An 18,187-nucleotide genomic window follows, 5' to 3' on the forward strand; every position below is an offset into this window, starting at 1 on the left:
TTTTTAAGCATGAAAACCCATGCTTTCTCAACTTCCACATGCACACAGTGAATAGAAGGCAATCACCTGAGTCTCTGTAAAGCAAGGTGGTATACCTTAAGAGACATACCCTGTTCTTTTATGTTTAAACCAAAGAAATGAGAACATTTTCTGAAGTTTCCCTTTCGCTAATGTACGCCCAAAGGAAAAAGAAAAGACACACAAAAAATACACAAAACCCACTATCAGCCTTTACCACAAATATATGGTGTAGACTTGTGGAATAAATGAGAAGGTATACTAAGCGAGAAAATACATATATTTACTTGCACTGATAACTAAATCACAGCTAGTGGAAGGAACAATTCTCTACAGAAAGACCAGATCTCAGGGCAACTGGAAAGACTTAAGATGTCTCTACAGAAAGGCCCTGAAAATTCCTGCCAGATTTGGGTTACTATCTTGGACATCCTCCTAGGAGTCCTTCTGGTGGAAATGATCCCCAAGAAACTTTCTAAGGGATGTTGAGTATTAAAAGTCCACTAGCTTTTGACTGGATTCCCTCTAAGGCTCAACACTCAATGTTACAGTCTTTTGCCCTACTCTGCCACAGATCTTAAGTCAAAGGCTTTTTGTAGGGTCAGGGCAGGGATGAATAGATACAGATGCTCTCCATACAGAGGAATAGAAAACCACGCAGAAAGAAACCTCTGTTTTTCACCTCCACAGCTAAATCTGAGGAAAGGCTGATACAAAAACAACTGACAATAAATCAGAATTGATCTCTCACTCAAGTAATATAAACGAGACAAGAATGACTTTCTGAGCTTTTAAAAGTAATTCTGAGCTGTAACATATTTTTGCTGCAATAATAAAAAGTCAGGCTGTCTAAATAATTGAATACCAGTAGTTCCATGGTAATGTTGCTCTAAGAAATATCATCTCTTCCAAGTTCTCCTACAGACTTCTCTAGCACATTGCTGACTTTTTACTCTCTCTATATATTAGGCTAAAAGTATCATTTTCAGAACCTAATTTTAGCTCAGAGTAGTATTCTACAGGCAGGAGCTTTTTACCCGTTTAGAATTATACTCCCTTTCATTTTGGGAACTGTATAATGTTCTGCATTTAACATCCAAAGGGTTAAGTCTTCCTCTATTAACCATCTAATCCCAAAGTAGCACATTAGGGATCAAAAGTGGTATATCAGTTTAGTCACTTTAGTCATTTTCCCATTTAGTCATTTTACCTATTTCTTTGCCTTGTGGTCCCTTTTGAGTAATATTGTAGCTATCTTCACTTCACCCATCTGGATTATATCTCAATTTGGCCAGTGTGCTACACATACTGAAGTGAGAGCTTTTGTATATGTGTTACCATATTTGAAATGTACATTAGAAAAAAAGTAATAATGTATACTCACACATCATCATTTCCCTTTAAGGCCTCAAACCTGCTCTGAGTGGTAATCATGCCAATTTTACTGAAAGGTAAATCGAAGCATAAAGTGGTTACGTGACTTACTCAAAGTCACCTGGGAATTCTGTAACAAAATGGAACCAAACTCAAATGTCCCATGGCATCCATCTGCTAGGGATAATGCAGCCCTGAGGTGACACTCATGCTTTTCTGTAGTGGCAGCTGGAAACACAGTAGGATAGTCCACAGCATCTCACATGGCACTGGATACTTCTGGTTTGCATACTTGTGCATAAAGTGAGGTGCATACTTCTGTTTATGAACTGGAATTGCTTCCTAGGCCTCCTAAGCCATTTTATTGAATAGGCAACACTGTTTCCAAAATTAAGATAATTTTTCATTATTCAGGTAATGTTTGGAACTTAGACTTCCACATTTGCAGTAGAAATCTTCTAGAAAATAAAGTGGACCAAGAAATAGCCTTTTCTGGTCATTACAATACAGGAGGGTGCCTAGCCAATCTGAAGTCTTCAGAGAGATTTTTTGGCAACAGAAGTTTCTCAATTATATCTCCTGGAGCTTTATGCATTTCAAATACTTCTCTTCCTTCTGTTGAATTTCTAATAGATATTGCAAGCCTTTGGCTCCATGTCCAGAATCCCTGTGCCAAATTAGACTCTGAAAGAATCTCAGGTTTACCTGTTTAAGCTGATAACGTAAACACAAGTTCTTTGCTTGTTTTTACATTTAGGCTCATGTAATTCAGGTGAATGAAAACAAAACACAGAGACCAATGGTCAAATGAAAACAGAAACTGTCACAAATTTTAACTCTTCGTAGAATCTTCTTTGGCTCTGCTTAACGTAGAACCCATTGACCATACAGTGGTAACATCTGTATTCAACCGGCTGACGAGTTTAGGGACATTTTGTAACTTGGTTTCCAACCTGAACCTCCCTGTTCAATTGAGAAATTCAGGTGTTTTCAGAGCATCCCCTCTGTATGAACATATTCAAGGTAGCCTTCTCAGCCCGTGACAATTTATGTTAGTAACCCCATGGAACCACTCTAACTGTTTTCTAATCCTCATCAGTCCTTGTTCCATCAGCTACCATTGATAGGCCATCCTTTACTTTACATGCTATAACATCATCCATTTTGGAAATTATGTTCTCTAGAGGTTTTTTATTTATTTGTCTCAAACTCTTGCAGCAGCTATACTTTGAAACATCTTTGTGTGTTTAGGTAATTTATATTCTCAGTGAGCTTCCTTAGTAAGACAAGTACCAGTTATATCAATTGTATCTTAACAACAAAATACATGAGCAGAATTATGCAGTTTTCACTATTATGTTCACAGTATTGTTATGGCACTGCATCATTACTGCACATGTGGAAACAACTTGCAGGACTCCTGCCTACCAATATAAAATTAGCTTTTAAGATTTAAATGTGTAAGATATTAGAAAATATTTCTCTTACAGTAAATTTCTTCTGCAGTGTAGCACTAAACATTCTCCTGTGAAGTAGGATGTATATTATTTAGAAGAAAACAAAAGAGAGAAAGAAGCAGCTTATCTTTACCCTCCGCACATCTTTGCCAAATGTTTCGCTGTAGCTAGTGCCCAGTATTTCAAATTGAACATAGGGGTTGGCGCCATCTTCTCTGAACTCCATAACACCAGTAAGCCCAGTTATATGGCCCTAAGGAAATAAGTTTCAGAAATTTTAGAATAGAACAAATTTGCCTTTATAAACACTCCTCTTCATTAAAGGTATGCCAAATCTGCTTTGAAAATGTTTACAGTGAGCTTAAATGTGGCAATTACATGTTCTTCAATAGCTCAAATATAGCGCCAGACAAAAGACTTTTTTTTTTTTTTTTTTGAGAAAATTAGTTTAGCACTAACACATCCACTTCATATTGTGGAAAAAAGCCATCAGGTCTTCATTGTTCACAGAGACAGACCCCAAAGAAAAGGAGAAGGACCTTAGTGGACCGTGAGACAACAGCCCTTTCAGTGTAACTGAGGGCAGCAGGTTCAGTTCTGGGTTGAATACAAAGGCATGAACTCCAAGTCCAAAAGAAAGAGTATGCCTGCTGTGCTCCCAAGAGAGGCAATAAAGAAAAGATAAAATTTTAACTATAATTAAAACCTCTCTGTGAAAGTAACATGGAGTTTGATTTGGGGTTTGTAGCGAAGAAGCTTGAAATGACACTAAAGTTTCAATTAATTTAGCAACAAAGGATGGTATCATTAGGACTGGTCAGAGCATAATATAACACTTGATCAAATTGCATCATTTTACTAGGGGAAAACCATATCATCAATAAATATGGGGAAACAGGTATTTTTTCCAAACAATTGCTAAAGTTAGTATAGTAAAAAACAAGTACTCTTCCCACTAGTATTTGTGATCAAATAACTTTCATACAAGAAGTTACCATGCATCTGCAAAGCCACAGTACTGTCCATATTTGAGTAACTCAACATGCTGCAAGACAGTGTAACTGTTAGTGACAACTTAGTTGAAACAGATCCCTTTTGCTCTGGGCTATAGTACACAAATAGATACTTACCAATGCTCAGCTAACTTATGAAGCTAGTTGAGCTGTAGTAAATGGAACATAAGCCTTACACCTTGTCATAGGTTGGCCCCTCGAGCTCCTTAAGTTCTTCTTTGGGGAAAATTGTTATGATGCATGCATACATCAATTTGTATGACTTCCTAATCACACTACCTCCACAGAAGATAGCTATGAGAACAACAGAAGTAGCACACACACCGCTGGAGCAACACTACAGTGTGTATTATTTGTTTGTAATAAATCATTTGCTTGTTTAATAGCTGTAGATCATTCCTGGTAGTTGTAAATCACTTGCTTGTAATAAATCAAAGAAAAGTTGCATAGAGGTCAAAAACCTCTTCAAAAGCTAATCTCAAGTAGCAATGAAGCAACTCTTTCAATTGCTCACACAGTTGTGGTTTGTCTATTCTCACCTTCTTAATAGTCTCTAGCATGGATCGTCCTCCATTCCAAGGTTTGGTGGATTTCCTCATGCAGTTCAGACTCGCCATGCTGTGCCATTTCCTGTCCTCCAGTTTTCTGTGGAAAGCATTGGCCAGCATGAGCACACTGTCATACAGGTACAGGTTGGAAACCTGCAAACAATAACAAGAATGAGCCTCTCTGTTTATATGAGCATCCTTTTGAAGAAACCGTGAAAACCAGCAAACAAACAAAACAAAACAAAAGAGGACACAAGTAAAAACTAAAAGTTGGGTATTTTTGACATGTTCAACAGTCAAGGCAATTCAGACAAATACCAGTGGTCACTCCCACCTTCTTTTCTGCTTGGCACCTGGGCCCTTCTGGCCAAGGGGCTCTGGCACACTTGCATTGCCTGTGCCTTGCCTACATGACTGCAATGCAGTGCTGTAAAGATGTAAGAGATCACAGTTCAAATACAAACTCGAGCTCTAGAAGGAGTACAGCTATCTATCAATGAGAGACAAGGACTGCTACTTTGTCAGTCCTTTCAGCAAGGAGTAAAACATAGGATGGAATTAAATTCCTGTTCTTTTTGTTCATTTGAGCAATCTCCTTGGTAATTTCTAGCACACAAAAACATAATACTAATGCAAATGTTTAGAACAGAGGGAAGAAAAATGACAGTATTATTTTGGTCTTATCTCTCTCCACCAAATATAGAGGAGACTGGTTACTATTCTACTTTTTCTGGAGCTATTGATTTTAGCCTCATTATTTTTCAATTTATATGAGAGAGAAAAAGAACAATAATTGACGACAAAGGCTCTAGTAAGAACACCACCACACTAGTAATGGTCAACTATGTGTTTCATTTTTCAAACCAAGACATGCCCAGCAAAACAAGATCAGATCTTTGACATGCAGCAGTATCCACTGCAAGTGGTAAAACTTTAGTGGTGGAAGTTGGCTGAGAGAAGTGATTTAAAAAAAATAGATACTCTCTACCTGTTTCCAGAGTTTACATGCACTCTTCTTCAAACCTATGCACAGACTCAGGTGTATTGATTTACTCTTTACTAAACTCAAATCTCCAGCTAGCATCAGTTGCCAGATACAGCTTTTTTTAATTATTATTAAAAAGATACTCTCCTAGCTGAAGGCTTTACTCACGGTGATCCATGAATTTGCCATTTATCTTTTGGATTTCTCTAATTCACCATAGAAAATAGTGCCTAGCAACCAGGAAAGGGTTACATGTGGAAGTTAATGCAGCTGCATACTTCCTATAAAAATGTCACTGAGCTGTGAAAGCTTAAACTTATATTATTATTATTGCATCACTGGCTCCAAGTAAACTTCTGATATCTTAAGATCCTAATCTTCAGAAACAAAATGTTTCATGTTCCCTGCAGTTTGACATAAATTGAGAACCTAGGTGCTTTCAAAAATCTTTTAGTATAAGTAAAACTGAACAAAAGTTATATGAACAAAAATTCATTTTGAAAGAATCAAAATAGGAAGAAAATACACAAAAAAGAGGTTGAGGATACCCACTTATTTAAGTGACTAAACAGAAAAAGGGATCTTAATGCGAAAATAATGCAAAAGCTATGAGATACTATCACTGGGAATCTCTCCCATCTGGCATTGCCTTTTCTTTCCAGCTTTCCTGAACAAGCAATCTACATTCCCTATATTTGCTATTTTATCCAGTTATTCCTTTTCCTTTTAAAAGTTTCCAAAGCAGCTACTTTGCAGATTTCCTCTCTTTTTAAGAAAAGCAAGTAGTTAAAAAATTATTGAGACTCCCAGCAACTAAGTCTCTTCTGCTTAGTTGCATTTGTCTCCCTACTCTGCAGATACTTTCCAACCAACTTTCAAATAAAGCAACCAAACGCATCCCTATTATTCCACAGGGCACTTTTCCTCTTCTGTGTTAAGCTACTCTCCACAAAAAAAAAAAAAAAAAAAAAAATCAAAACAAAACCCTAAACCCACAAAATAAACCACCCCAAACCACACACCACAAAACCCACTTGCTTAGAAATAGATTTTACATGCATAAGGAAAAATGTCATTTCTTATGTGCCATCATGATCCTCTTTGCTCCCCGCTGATTTTGATTTTACACCCCCACTTTTAACTGACAACTGATTGCCTGCTGCCTTGGAACGACCACAAATCCGAAATGCTTTGCATTTTCTCAGTTTGGCAGCGTTCTTTTTCAGTTCTGGAAAACTGCAGCCTCATTCCAAAAAAACAGTTTGCTCGGTTTGCTAGCAGAGAGCTCTAGGGCAAAATAGAAGATGTACTTGGGTAAACTGCTTTCCTTCTTTTTCTACTTTTTATGCTTTTAGAGAAGCCACCACCGTTCTGCATGTATAATGGACTGAAAGTTTGAGAGAACTGCTTTTGAGGATCTTGGCCTACATGACCATGCATCCAACTCAAATTACCATATGCTGTAGAGCAAAACAAAACAATCCCGTGTTTACCAACCTAATCCTCATATTTCAGTTAGACCTATAATGGATTTTGTATCACTATTGTTTCATTATTTTGTTTTGAAAGAATGACATAAATGGAGTGACAGCAAGAAAGGGTCTGCACGAGAGGAGTTTCCCAATACTTACATCCTTCTGTCACACATCTGGAGATATGTACCAAGGCAGAACAAAAGGTTGCAGAGAACACAGCAAGTTACTTTTTGCCATGGAAAGAATATTCTACACATCCTGTTGTACACACTTATCCTCTAGTATTTTGCCACTCCAGTTCTATTGAAAGCCTCATCCGAAAAATAAGTATATGGTACTTTTTAATCAGCAAAATTCCTTTTTTCATATAATCATACTAATGGAGTATTTACTCCAGTAAAAATGACAGGCATACATTACTACATTTTACCCCCTACTCACTGAAGAGTCAATATCCTATGGAAGACTAAGTTGAATTTTATTCACACAATCAACACTTTTTTAGAATAGAAAATAAGCAAGCTAGGAAAAAAACAGCAGCAAAACCTCCACAACTGAGGCTGGATTTGTAATATTAAGAAAACCAATTCTCTTTTTTTAATAATCTATTTGTTCAGTCTGCTAGTTCAGACATAAATTAACACAAAATATATAAGTCCACCCTATTAAGGGCAGGACCCTTTAAAACTTGTAAAGCATGACTCAAAGAATCTGTTTTGCACAGTGATCAAAACGCAGAGTGTAGACAATGTGTTTATTTAAATGTGTTTATTTAAAACAAGAGAAGGCAGGATGTACGCATGATAGCACTGTTTTGGTAGTCCTCTAGGTCAAGAGACACTTCTTCGAAGTGCAAAAAATAATCAAGAACAACCAAAAATATCCTGGTAACTTAGAAAATAATGTCCTTTTGATCCTTCACAGTGTGCAGAGCAAAACCCAGCTCCCAAATATGCACAGTAGTATAAATGAAATATCTTTTCCCAATCCCAAATGGGAACTAGATTTATGCTAGAAAACTGAATTATGGAACCAGGTCTAATCTGATGACTGAGTAGTGTTGTGTGAGTGTAGCTGAATAGTTGATTCCTTCAATACCTACAGTAAGATACATTATTAAATTACTGTGAGGTATATTTTTATCTTCTTTTTTCCTAGTTCCTTTCTGAGGTAGGAAAATAAGAATAAATTCCTCAAATATGCTCCTCTTCTCAAAATAATATTCACTTTCTACCTGAATTCATTACTGTGTATGTATTTTCTTGTAGAAAAATGTTACTTAAAACAAGACACAGAAATTCTGGCCTCATCTTACAGTAAATCCAGGGCTATAGTAATTTCCTTTATTTTCTATTATATTCATTTTAATGCAGCAAAACCTCTGCATATGTACCAGAGTGTATTTGCAACATGAGTTTGCTGTAACCTCCAGAAGAGCAGTGCTGTGAAAACAAAAAGGGTTCAGCGGATAAAGCCTATATATACTTGTTACTACAACTGCACACATATTTTAATTTTCAGCTAACTATCAAATTCCCTCTGAATATAAACATGACCACTGAAAGGGAATTTGTGAGATACCCAAGGGATCAGCTATACTCTGTTTCCACCAGTGCTGTCAGAGGCATGAGAAAATAGTAAATTTAAAAATTAGTCTTCAGGTAGCATTCAGAATTGGTAACAAAGCAAGAAAGAAGAAAAAACAAGGCAATGTACTTGGCTACTTCGGGGTTTCCAAGCTCTGGAGCATTTTTTATTTCCCCTATTTATATATTCACAGGGGGAACAGACGAGGGAAGGACATATATCTGCCTGCAGGGATTCTCCTTCACATAACAAAAATTCCTAGATTAGAACGAAGTGTTTCATTTCTGTCCTGTTTGGAGGAAGAAACAGCAATTTTCAGTTACTCTTTCACTTCATTGCTGAGAGCTGTAAGCGCTGGAGCTATTGTTACTGAAATGCTTTTTGATCTACCTGCTGTAAGAATGATGGTGGCTGTTTCACTAATACATTAAAGAGTATGTCCTGTACATGAGTAACTTTAGGCATGTTCTGGTATATCTTTTGAAAATTATTCCAGACTTTATGAACCTTTATTTTGCAATGAAGAAAAAATCCACTACACACTAGTAGAGCAGAGCAGAAATTTTCAATGAGAATGGAATTTTCCCCCTATCACATTATTAAATGTCTTTTTATAGAGGTTTTTATGTGAATTTCATGAGATTTTCCAGAGTGATTTTACTTTTAAAATTATGTATGAAGGTAGCTTTTAGCTCCTTCAGAGGCACTAATCATAGAAAAGTGCTCTTCTGGGAAGGCCAGCAAGCCACAAAGTCTGACCCCAACTTCTGAGTTGCCGGCAGAGCCAGAAGTCTAGCCAGACAAGACCGCCGAAGAGACCAGCTGACACCCAGATGCCACCGCTTCAAAAACTCATTCCCAAGCTGCGCATCTGTACCCTGCTGCTGCCAAAATCACCCTGTGAGTGGCCACAGCACTCATCAGCTCCAAGGATGAAGCAGATGGAAGAGGAGCTCAGACCGAGCGCAGCCTGCCAGCAGCAGAAACGCTTGCTGCCTTGGGAGTGCTATCGTTGTGCTTGTGTATGCACACAGCAGCAGGCCCCAAAACCGTGTTTCAACTTCCAAAGTTCAAGTACTGCCAAACGCAGTTACACACTTGTCTCTCTAACGACAGGATGCGTCTTACTAGGAGCAGTGAAGATTGATGGCTTATTTATGGTATACCAGCGTGCTTACAAGGATATTGCTAGAATGGAGAGACTGAAAATTTGACCTATTTCATTCTCTTAAATTAGTTTGCAGAGCCCATTGTGCGACTTTCCGTTTTAAATACATGCTTCGCTGCTCATGGAGAACAAAATCACAGCCAGCAGTCTGGCGTTCATGAGAAAACCAGAGTCAAAAAACAAATGTTCATTAAAGACTCAAATGTCAGCTTCAAACTTCCAAAGGGCTATTTATTATCACCGAGGTAAATGAAAGTCTAACTAAAATTTTCCTAAAACCACAGAAAAACAGACCTCAATTGTATATTTATTCAAGCCTTCTCACAGTAAGGAATCTAACTAGTGTATTATTTAGTGCTTTGCCCATTCTAGTTTTAAGTATCTCAAACAATGGGGCTTCCAAAGATTTCTTTGGAAGACTGCATTCAGAATCCTTTTTTTATTGATAAGCAGCTTTTCTTTCCTTTTCATTTTTTTTTCCCTTTTTACTGAGTTATACATCTCAGACCACTTTTCCCTACCTACAGTTTCTATTCTCTGAATGCTCACTGTCCTTCAGCTATTTATTATGAGTATTTATCATAATCATGAGTGTTTTCTTACTCAGCATGTTTTATAACAACATGTTAACAATGATACAGGGCCTGGATCACCCTGTAACACTCAAGCTTGTTAGCTGCAGGCATTGGCTTCGCTCACTAAACGTCTCAAGAATTTGGCACAGCTAATACTAACTGTCCAGGGAAAGTCTAGCAGGAGACATTTGGTAAAGAAAACTGAACACAACTAAGAGTCAGACAGGAGGACAAGAGGTAATATTGGAATTGCAAAACAGAGTATCAGACTAGCATTTTATCCTATCTCATTTGTAAATAAATAGGGGTGCAAATTAGGTTTCAGAGGCAATAAAAAAAATGAAAAATTGAGGTATTGACCCTTTCTTCTAGCCACTGTTGTCTGCTCCCCGATAGAGCACTGAACAAAAATTCAATAAAATAATTATGCAAACAGAGAACTCCAGCAGTCAAAAGAGGTAGTCTGAGCAGAGAGGAAAAGCTGGTTCTACCCTCCAGAGTGCTCACAAAATCCCACATGGCCAGCAGACATCCACAGTCGTTGGGGTTTTTTTAACAAATTCTGCTGCTAATGCACCTTGTGTAAAACACATGCCATCGGGCTTCAGGGAGAGGTTATGTCATGCAGTGGGCAGTAAGTCATTTCAAGGATACTTTTCATTCACGTTGTACTTGGAAACAGCTTCACCGTGACTGAACATCTGGCCAGAAGTCCAAACTAAACTTTGATAAAGAGACAAGCAAATACAGGTTTGTAATGAAAAGAAAAGAAAAAAGTGGCTCATCAATCCTTTATGGGAGAAAACGAATGCTTTACTAGGGCTTAATCAATATTTACTCCCCCCAGCAGCACTTAACAGCTGTGTAATAACAGCCATGTAAATAAGTCAAATGAGAGTAAGGCTATTTAGTTGGACAAAACTGCAGGATGAGGCCCTTGAGTTTAGGCAGCCAGACACATCTCCGAAAAATAACTCTACTTACAGTAGTTAAATTGCAGTCATTTCTGAAGAGAAGACAGTTCATAAAGAAAAACACAGCTCTGCAAGAGCAACTGCTAAGAGATGCTTACAAAGATATCTGATGGTCAAGTCTTTGAAGAATGAAATTTTGACAGAGAAAGAAGAGTAGCTGTTTCAATGAATACCCTCCCACACTTCTCAACATCTTCTCTTCAAATACGTCAAAGCGATGCCTGGAATAGTTCTTCAGTAGAGAGGTTGGACTCTGAATCCCGTAAGAAATAACCTCATTAATTTCATGACACAGTTTGCTGGGTTTTCTTTTTGCCTTTTTAATCTTACTATATATTTTGGACCATGCTAAATGATTTCATATACACTGTGTCCTTGTAATATGTTTTAATATAAACAGAATCTCACATAGACTGAACTTATTAACTGTATAAATGGTAAATATGGGAAGAAACAAACTGTAATGGGAATTACATTTCTAAAGAGAAATCTTTTCAGAAACATCAACAGAAAAAAAATTGATTTTGAGTTTATGAACACATCATGAACAACATGATGAAAGAAAAAAGACCATCAAAAATTGGGTTTGTAGGCAGGCTTCAAAGCTAATATTTAAATGGGAAGATTTTGGAAAGAAGCAGGTTATATATTAAAATTTCTTCAAATTGAATCTGTAAGACTACGTCTGAAATAAGCTAAACAGTTTAATAGAAGTAATCCCGCTAAACACCATTCAAATGCCATGCAGGGATACATACCAGGTCTATCTAGGCCTAACTAGATTTAACTATAAATCCTGAAGTGCTTCAGTATTCTCTCTCCAGATGAGGCAATACTGACAATGCTGATAGCCCAAACCACAGGATACTCATCGCCAGTGGAAGACAGCAAGTTCTAAACTGTATCTTTTCCACTTACAAAGAAGTAAGAGAGATGGACACAGAAAATCATATATGAAGAATAAGAAAGAGATAAATGTAGTCCTCTGAAGTCAAATGAAATGACCAAGACAAGAAACTTTATAAAGCTTTTTCTCCAGCTGAGGCATAAACCCAGCTGGGTATATTATACGTGCAAGAAATAAGGGCATGAGCAAAATTTTGACAAGTGGGTTGATGGAATAAGATTGGATTTCCACAAAGCATTCAGAACAGATGAGTTTTTAGATGAGCTTGCAGAACAGCCTGATCTTTAAAAGCCTGTCAGAACGCCAAACTGGGACAATCACCTACTGAAAAACAACTTTCCAGGATACGGTACTCAAGACACTGAGAACAAAATAATTCCAAAAAGATTGTCATCAATTTAGCCAGGAAAAAAGTTAATAATCCATGACATAAATGTTGCTTTCTTTACCAGCTTGTTAAAAATGCTAAATTCTCCCCTATAAAAATCTTACAGCTAGAGGCTGACAGAGATTAGCTTATTCTTCTTCAAAGTCATTAAATAAATAGTTAACCAACAATAGCTGGCAAGTTACCTTGACAACAAAGAATTATTAATATGAGATTGCCCAACGGAGAATGAGCCAGGGATTTCCAAACCGTGGTGTTAATCAAAGCACTTCAAAGCAACGCAAGAACTCGGTGCTGGCAGGCGGTCACTGCCTCTGGTGGATTCATGCAGCTTGACATGGGGCTGGGAGCTACTGCAAGCCTCTGGCAACAGGGGTAATTTAGTGATGTACTTCTGTACAGCAAAAGGTCAAAACTATTTTTTAAGCAAGAAAAAGGAAACAGAAGATGGAAGTACCTGAATTGCAGGACCATTAATAACATGTCAGTCATACTTGGAAATTAATATGAGCTGTATGCCCACAAGGTGTTACGTTAGATGTTTTGGCAAAGCCTATGACAAAAAATGCAGCTACGGAATGCTTCAAATATAACTGCACATGCTAAAAGCATCCTATATTCAATCTGTAGAAACTTAAAGACAACACAGTATATACTGGCGGCAGCTGATTTGAACAATCATCTCACACGTGCCCTTCACCTTCATGATATTTCATTCCAGTGTGGCTGGACATGACAGTTAGGGAATGAACTTCCAAAAGGCAAACTTTATACCTCCGCACTTCTTTCTATCTCTTTCTTGTTTCTAAGTTCATAGAGAAGGAACTAATGGGCAAAGCATAACATTACTCTTCCATTCTCTTCAAGACAGTTTCTAAGGTGGTATAATATTTCTGAAGATAGAAACTGAGAACGTTTTGCTTCTCAAAACCCACATTTGGGAATAAGTAGGAAGAGGGCCCTTCCTGAAGGGTCCTTGTCAATTAAATTTAGCAATAGTGCACGAGGCTGTTCATGCTAGCAAACCAGTTACTGTATTAGCAAATAAGAACTTGCTCAGAGAGGTCTGTCAGAGCCCTTCAGATGAGTCTCTGAATTAGATTATGCATAAACCAGCATTGGCAGCAATACTCAAAATCCTGCTGTAATGTAAGATTGTTCCCCAATGAGTGATTTGTTGGTGCAGGATAGATCATTTTTGCAAAATACTGGAAATTGCTTTGATCCTCTGAAATGCATGGCCTTTGTTCTCATTACAGCATACCTCAGAGTCACTAACAAGATCAAAAGTGTCTTCTCTTTCTAAGCCAAGATAAGCATCGACTTTCCCCTGTGCAGAACGAGTAGACCGGTGCTCAGAACTGCAGGGCACGTGAGTGGCATTTCCCAAACTTTGCCACTGCTGTGACAGAACCTGAGTCAGCAGAGGTTCTCTTCAAGGAGGAAACACCCATGTCTCTCACTCAGAGGATTTCAGACTCTGCAGCTACAACTTTTTAGTAGGGGACAAATAAGCAAAACAAACATCCTCATCCATGTGTCTTGGAAAATCTTGACCTATCTGCTCCTCTTCCTGAGAATCCTCCTACCTCTCCTGGTTTCCCATCAGCCTCACACCTTGCTCTTCAGAAGCTCTTCCAAGGCAGCACATGAGTTCCCTTTGGAAGGACACCTCTGCCCAGACTGCCAACAGCCCGCTCCCCACAGCCTAACCGAGCCCTTTCTAGACTCGCTCTAACACATAATACCCACGCTTGCCAACTCACAGGCTCAGCCACTGTGTCCTCACTCAATCCATCTCAGGCTAAGACTAAATTTGCAATAGAAAGATTCTAATCAATCTTATAACTCTCAGTCTCGCTAAAGTTTTCAGTTTTATCCAACAGCTTCAACAGTGATACAAATAAGATTCTTAACTGTGTTTAAAGTAAAGGAGAAACACATGGAGTCCTATTGAAAGTCCAAGACCTGTGTTTCAAAATTATTGCACTATCCTTGGAAATAGCACCTAAAATTATATTTAAATTACTGCAAGAAAAAATGCTATATCTGGGATAAATTGCCAAGAAATCTTGAGATGTTGCTTACACCAGAGTCAAATCTGTTACCCAAATCTGGAACTTGAACTAGTAGTGTATATTTCACATGCTCAGACAAGTATCAGCTGCTAGAGACTTCCGAGACCATTGAAATGGGACAGACTGAATACATCAGCTGGATTCAGTCCATTTACCTAAATATTAAATGCTCCACAGGCCAATACCTATCAGAGTTCTGTTATTCTCCCGGATTAACTCTTTCACAGCAGATGTTTAATAGGCATAAATATAATAAGCAAGTAGTAACAGCACAAGACTATGATAGTACAACTTTTTCTTTTTTTTCAACTAGAAGAAGATTCTTAAGAGAATGAAACATGCAAAATCAGCTCAGAGTTAGTGCAACCACTTGCTGGTACTTCATGGACATAACATCACATCTAAAGCACTCAGTCCTGGGAAATAAAAGAAATAATTAAGTCAGGAAAATTTGACCAAAAGTTACATGCTCAGATTTATCTGTACTCATTTTATTCTTCTTCTGAGTTAATACAGTCACAGAAAAGTATCTCACGTCCAATTCCTAAGATGGACTTTTCTGCTGGGCAGAGCTACTGACCTGCAGCATCTGAAGGTAGCCTTCTTGTGGATCACACAGCAGTGAAGATATTCGGTGATTGTTCCTCATGCACCTCTGATTGTTGTCCCTTGAGAGAGGGAAAATTTGCCGGATAACTGTCATCCTCCCCAGAGCACTATGTACCAACTCTAATATTTCATTATCAGTGATTTCCTGTGAATGGAGACACAGTCTTTTAAAAACATGTATTTGTCCAGACATTTTATATATTCCTTTTGTTACTGGATAAATGTTTTTTAAAAGACAATAAAGGAAAAAACTTCAGACGTACATGCTTAGTCTAGACCAAATGTTCTTATTTTGTGTTTAATAGCAATGGTATTTTTTAAAGTAACATCTGAAACCAAAGAAAACAGATTAACACAGTACCATCTATCTTGGCAATACTAACATACTGCAGTTCCTCATAGAAAAGCACCAAGATGGTCTCAATAGGTTTCTAAGTAAAAACAAGAGCCTTCAAACCAAATTTATACAGAAAGGATTTCAGTTTAACAGGATAGAACCTCGCTACATCCTCAGAACAAAACAAATGGAAAACATAACCGTCTTTAGGAAATATGGCCCTTACACCTGAGAACAACGTTACAAGAAAGTACTTTTCCCATAAGAACAGTAGATCATTTCTGCAGACTAATCCTGATAGTGACTCAAGGAAGTCTTTTGAGATTATCTATATTAAGAAATAAAAAAAAATAGGAGAAACTTCATGGAAGGGATTGACACATTTGGGAATGCAAGTTTCTGCACACAGAATAATTTGGGATAAGATATAAGGAGATCTCAAGGACAGGCTGCTCTTCTTTCCAGGCTTTGCACTGTCTAAAGCCTCTTTGGAGACCTTGCCATGTCCCAGCCTCCTAATCCATGCTGTGGCAGAGCCTGCATCTATTGCCCTTATATTGCAACTGAAGCCGACTCAACTGCATGCTTTACGTATTTTGTATTTAAAAAAAAGCCACCAAATCAAACCCTCTTTTCTTACCCCAGGATGCATAGTTTGAAATTCAGGGCCTTAGCTGATCCTGAAATCCTACCAGCAGTACAGCCTGTGATGGTTATTCCCTGCCAGGAGTCCGCTGCGAGGAAGGACGAGCAGCGGCACCGCTGACTGCATTCCTTCCCCCAGGCATCTCCTCCGCAGGGAACAGCTTTCCAGCCCAGCTCCTTAGCACTGCCACCAGCAGCATCTGCAACTCACACCAGCCCAGCTCCAGCACACGTTGGCTGCACAGCTGGGCCAAGCCATCGCCCAGCCTGCACAGGGCTGCTCTAAGCCCCTTGCAGGGTAGGGGGCTGCAAATAATTTGTGTTGCTGTACTGAAGTCAACAGGACCCACACCTTGAGAAGTGTCCGCAGCAGAAGTGAACCTGGCCCCGTACTCTTAACGTACAAGAAAAAAAATATTTTCTTTTCTTGCCATTTTCTCTGTCAAGCTGTGAGTGAAATGACCATGGGGTTATTATAATTACTTGTTATGGTTGACTAGTACTGTAGCTTTGGCTCAATTTAGTTCTTCTTTGCCAATTTCCCATCATTTTTTAGGAACATGAATTTTTAACTTTGCAGAAGGTGAAATTCATTGCACGAACGACAGACCAACTGGTGTGGCATGAAAACAGAAAATCAGAAAATAAATATATTCTTATAGAAGCCAAAGATTTTGAGGCTTAATAGAAAATGTGGGGTGGCACCTGTAGCCTTGCAGGGAGACACCGAAGGAGATCCACATGCTCTACGCGTCCCTCCAGACTGCTGCCTTGGATTTCTCTTCTGTGGGGCTGAGGGGTGTTAAAGCCACACAGCGTGTCTAAGCTGCAGTCTGAGGGAAAGACAATTTTATGGGATAGCTTTAACTCCTAAACCCCTAGGCTGCATCCCTTGGCAGGCAAACTCAGACTGAGTGGCTGGAAACAGAAGAAAAAAGATCACAAATCATCCGAACCTTCAGTTCACCTCACACCACACGCATTTTGTGTCCTCCCCAAGTGATGCACAGCCTTTCAAAGACGTCTCATAACCTGTGTCAAAATGCTTGACCTGAGACATGTAAGCCTATACGTAGCAGACCAGAACTGCTTCCTCCATGGGATTTCCAGAAGTAAGGTAGTGGAGGAGATCAATTATGTTGGACACATTAACCCAGGTTCTTCCCACTTGGCTATAGGCACCAAGTGAGTCCTGAACTTAAAAGCCTAGTTACTATATAGCCAAAGAAGTAACCCGGGATCCTCTGGAGGGAAATTCAGAACCTAAATTGGGCTAAATCTGACTCTGGAAGTGCCACCTTTTTCTGTGTGGACAGCTGACAGTAGCTAAATCCTTCAATGCCTCAGTTCAGTACATAACACCAAGGGAAACAAAGCTCCTGTATTTTTTTCAGCTGACGGACATTCATACCAGCATATGATCCATTCCTTCTAGAAACTGGGTTTCTTTTTAGAAATGTAAAAGCATAGAAAAAAAATAGGTTTTGGTGGAAGAGCTGGGAACAAAAGGTCTACATCTGCATTTTTGAGCTGGTGCTCTAAAAGCTAAAGGAAACCATGGACCTTTCCGTGCCGGTTCACAGGGCGGTACAGCCCCAGGCAGCATTGCAGGGCACCTCGGCCCGGTCCAGGAGCAGGAAAGCGTGGCTGAGTGCCTGAACTGCAGAGGAGAGAGAGCAGGGCACCACCATCCCGCACCAGAGCAGCCCGGCTCTGTCTTCCCTGGCCAGGGCACTGCACCCCTTCCTCTTGCCTGGCACGGGCAGGCCCTGCAGATTTGTTTCCAGAAAGCTCACAGTCCTGGCTTAGCAGCATGCAAAAGCTTAAATGTCACACGCGGAAAGGTCACCTGCATTCCGACTGTGATAAATACAGGGAAAAAAAAAAGAAGAAAAAACCCAAGCCAAAAAAGGAAAAACAAGTATATGTGAAGTTGGCTCTTACTTTTACACCCATCCGAATAACAGCATATATCCAAAAAATAGTTCTAAGCCCTGGAATCACAGAGGAAAAAATATTTCACACCGATCTTACAATTAAAGTCTATTC

At 38.9% G+C, this 18,187-nt stretch overlaps 1 protein-coding gene across 6 annotated transcripts in view; it reads right to left on the reverse strand.

The window, feature by feature from the left end:
• Nucleotides 1-18,187, reverse strand: part of GRID1 (glutamate ionotropic receptor delta type subunit 1) — a 561,238-nt gene that overhangs the window by 100,734 nt on the left and 442,317 nt on the right. For 5 of the 6 annotated variants that reach the window (XM_069796077.1, XM_069796076.1, XM_069796081.1 and 2 more), the window contains exons 6-8: nt 15,128-15,301; nt 4,402-4,563; nt 2,983-3,102 (exon numbers count right to left, since the gene is read on the reverse strand). In XM_069796077.1, the coding sequence (XP_069652178.1) occupies nt 2,983-3,102; nt 4,402-4,563; nt 15,128-15,301 (456 nt within the window). The remainder of the gene's footprint in view (nt 1-2,982; nt 3,103-4,401; nt 4,564-15,127; nt 15,302-18,187) is intronic. The other variant, XM_069796078.1, reaches the window with a different exon arrangement.

This window comes from Haliaeetus albicilla, chromosome 11 (assembly GCF_947461875.1).
Source record: "Haliaeetus albicilla chromosome 11, bHalAlb1.1, whole genome shotgun sequence".
NCBI lineage: Eukaryota > Metazoa > Chordata > Aves > Accipitriformes > Accipitridae > Haliaeetus > Haliaeetus albicilla.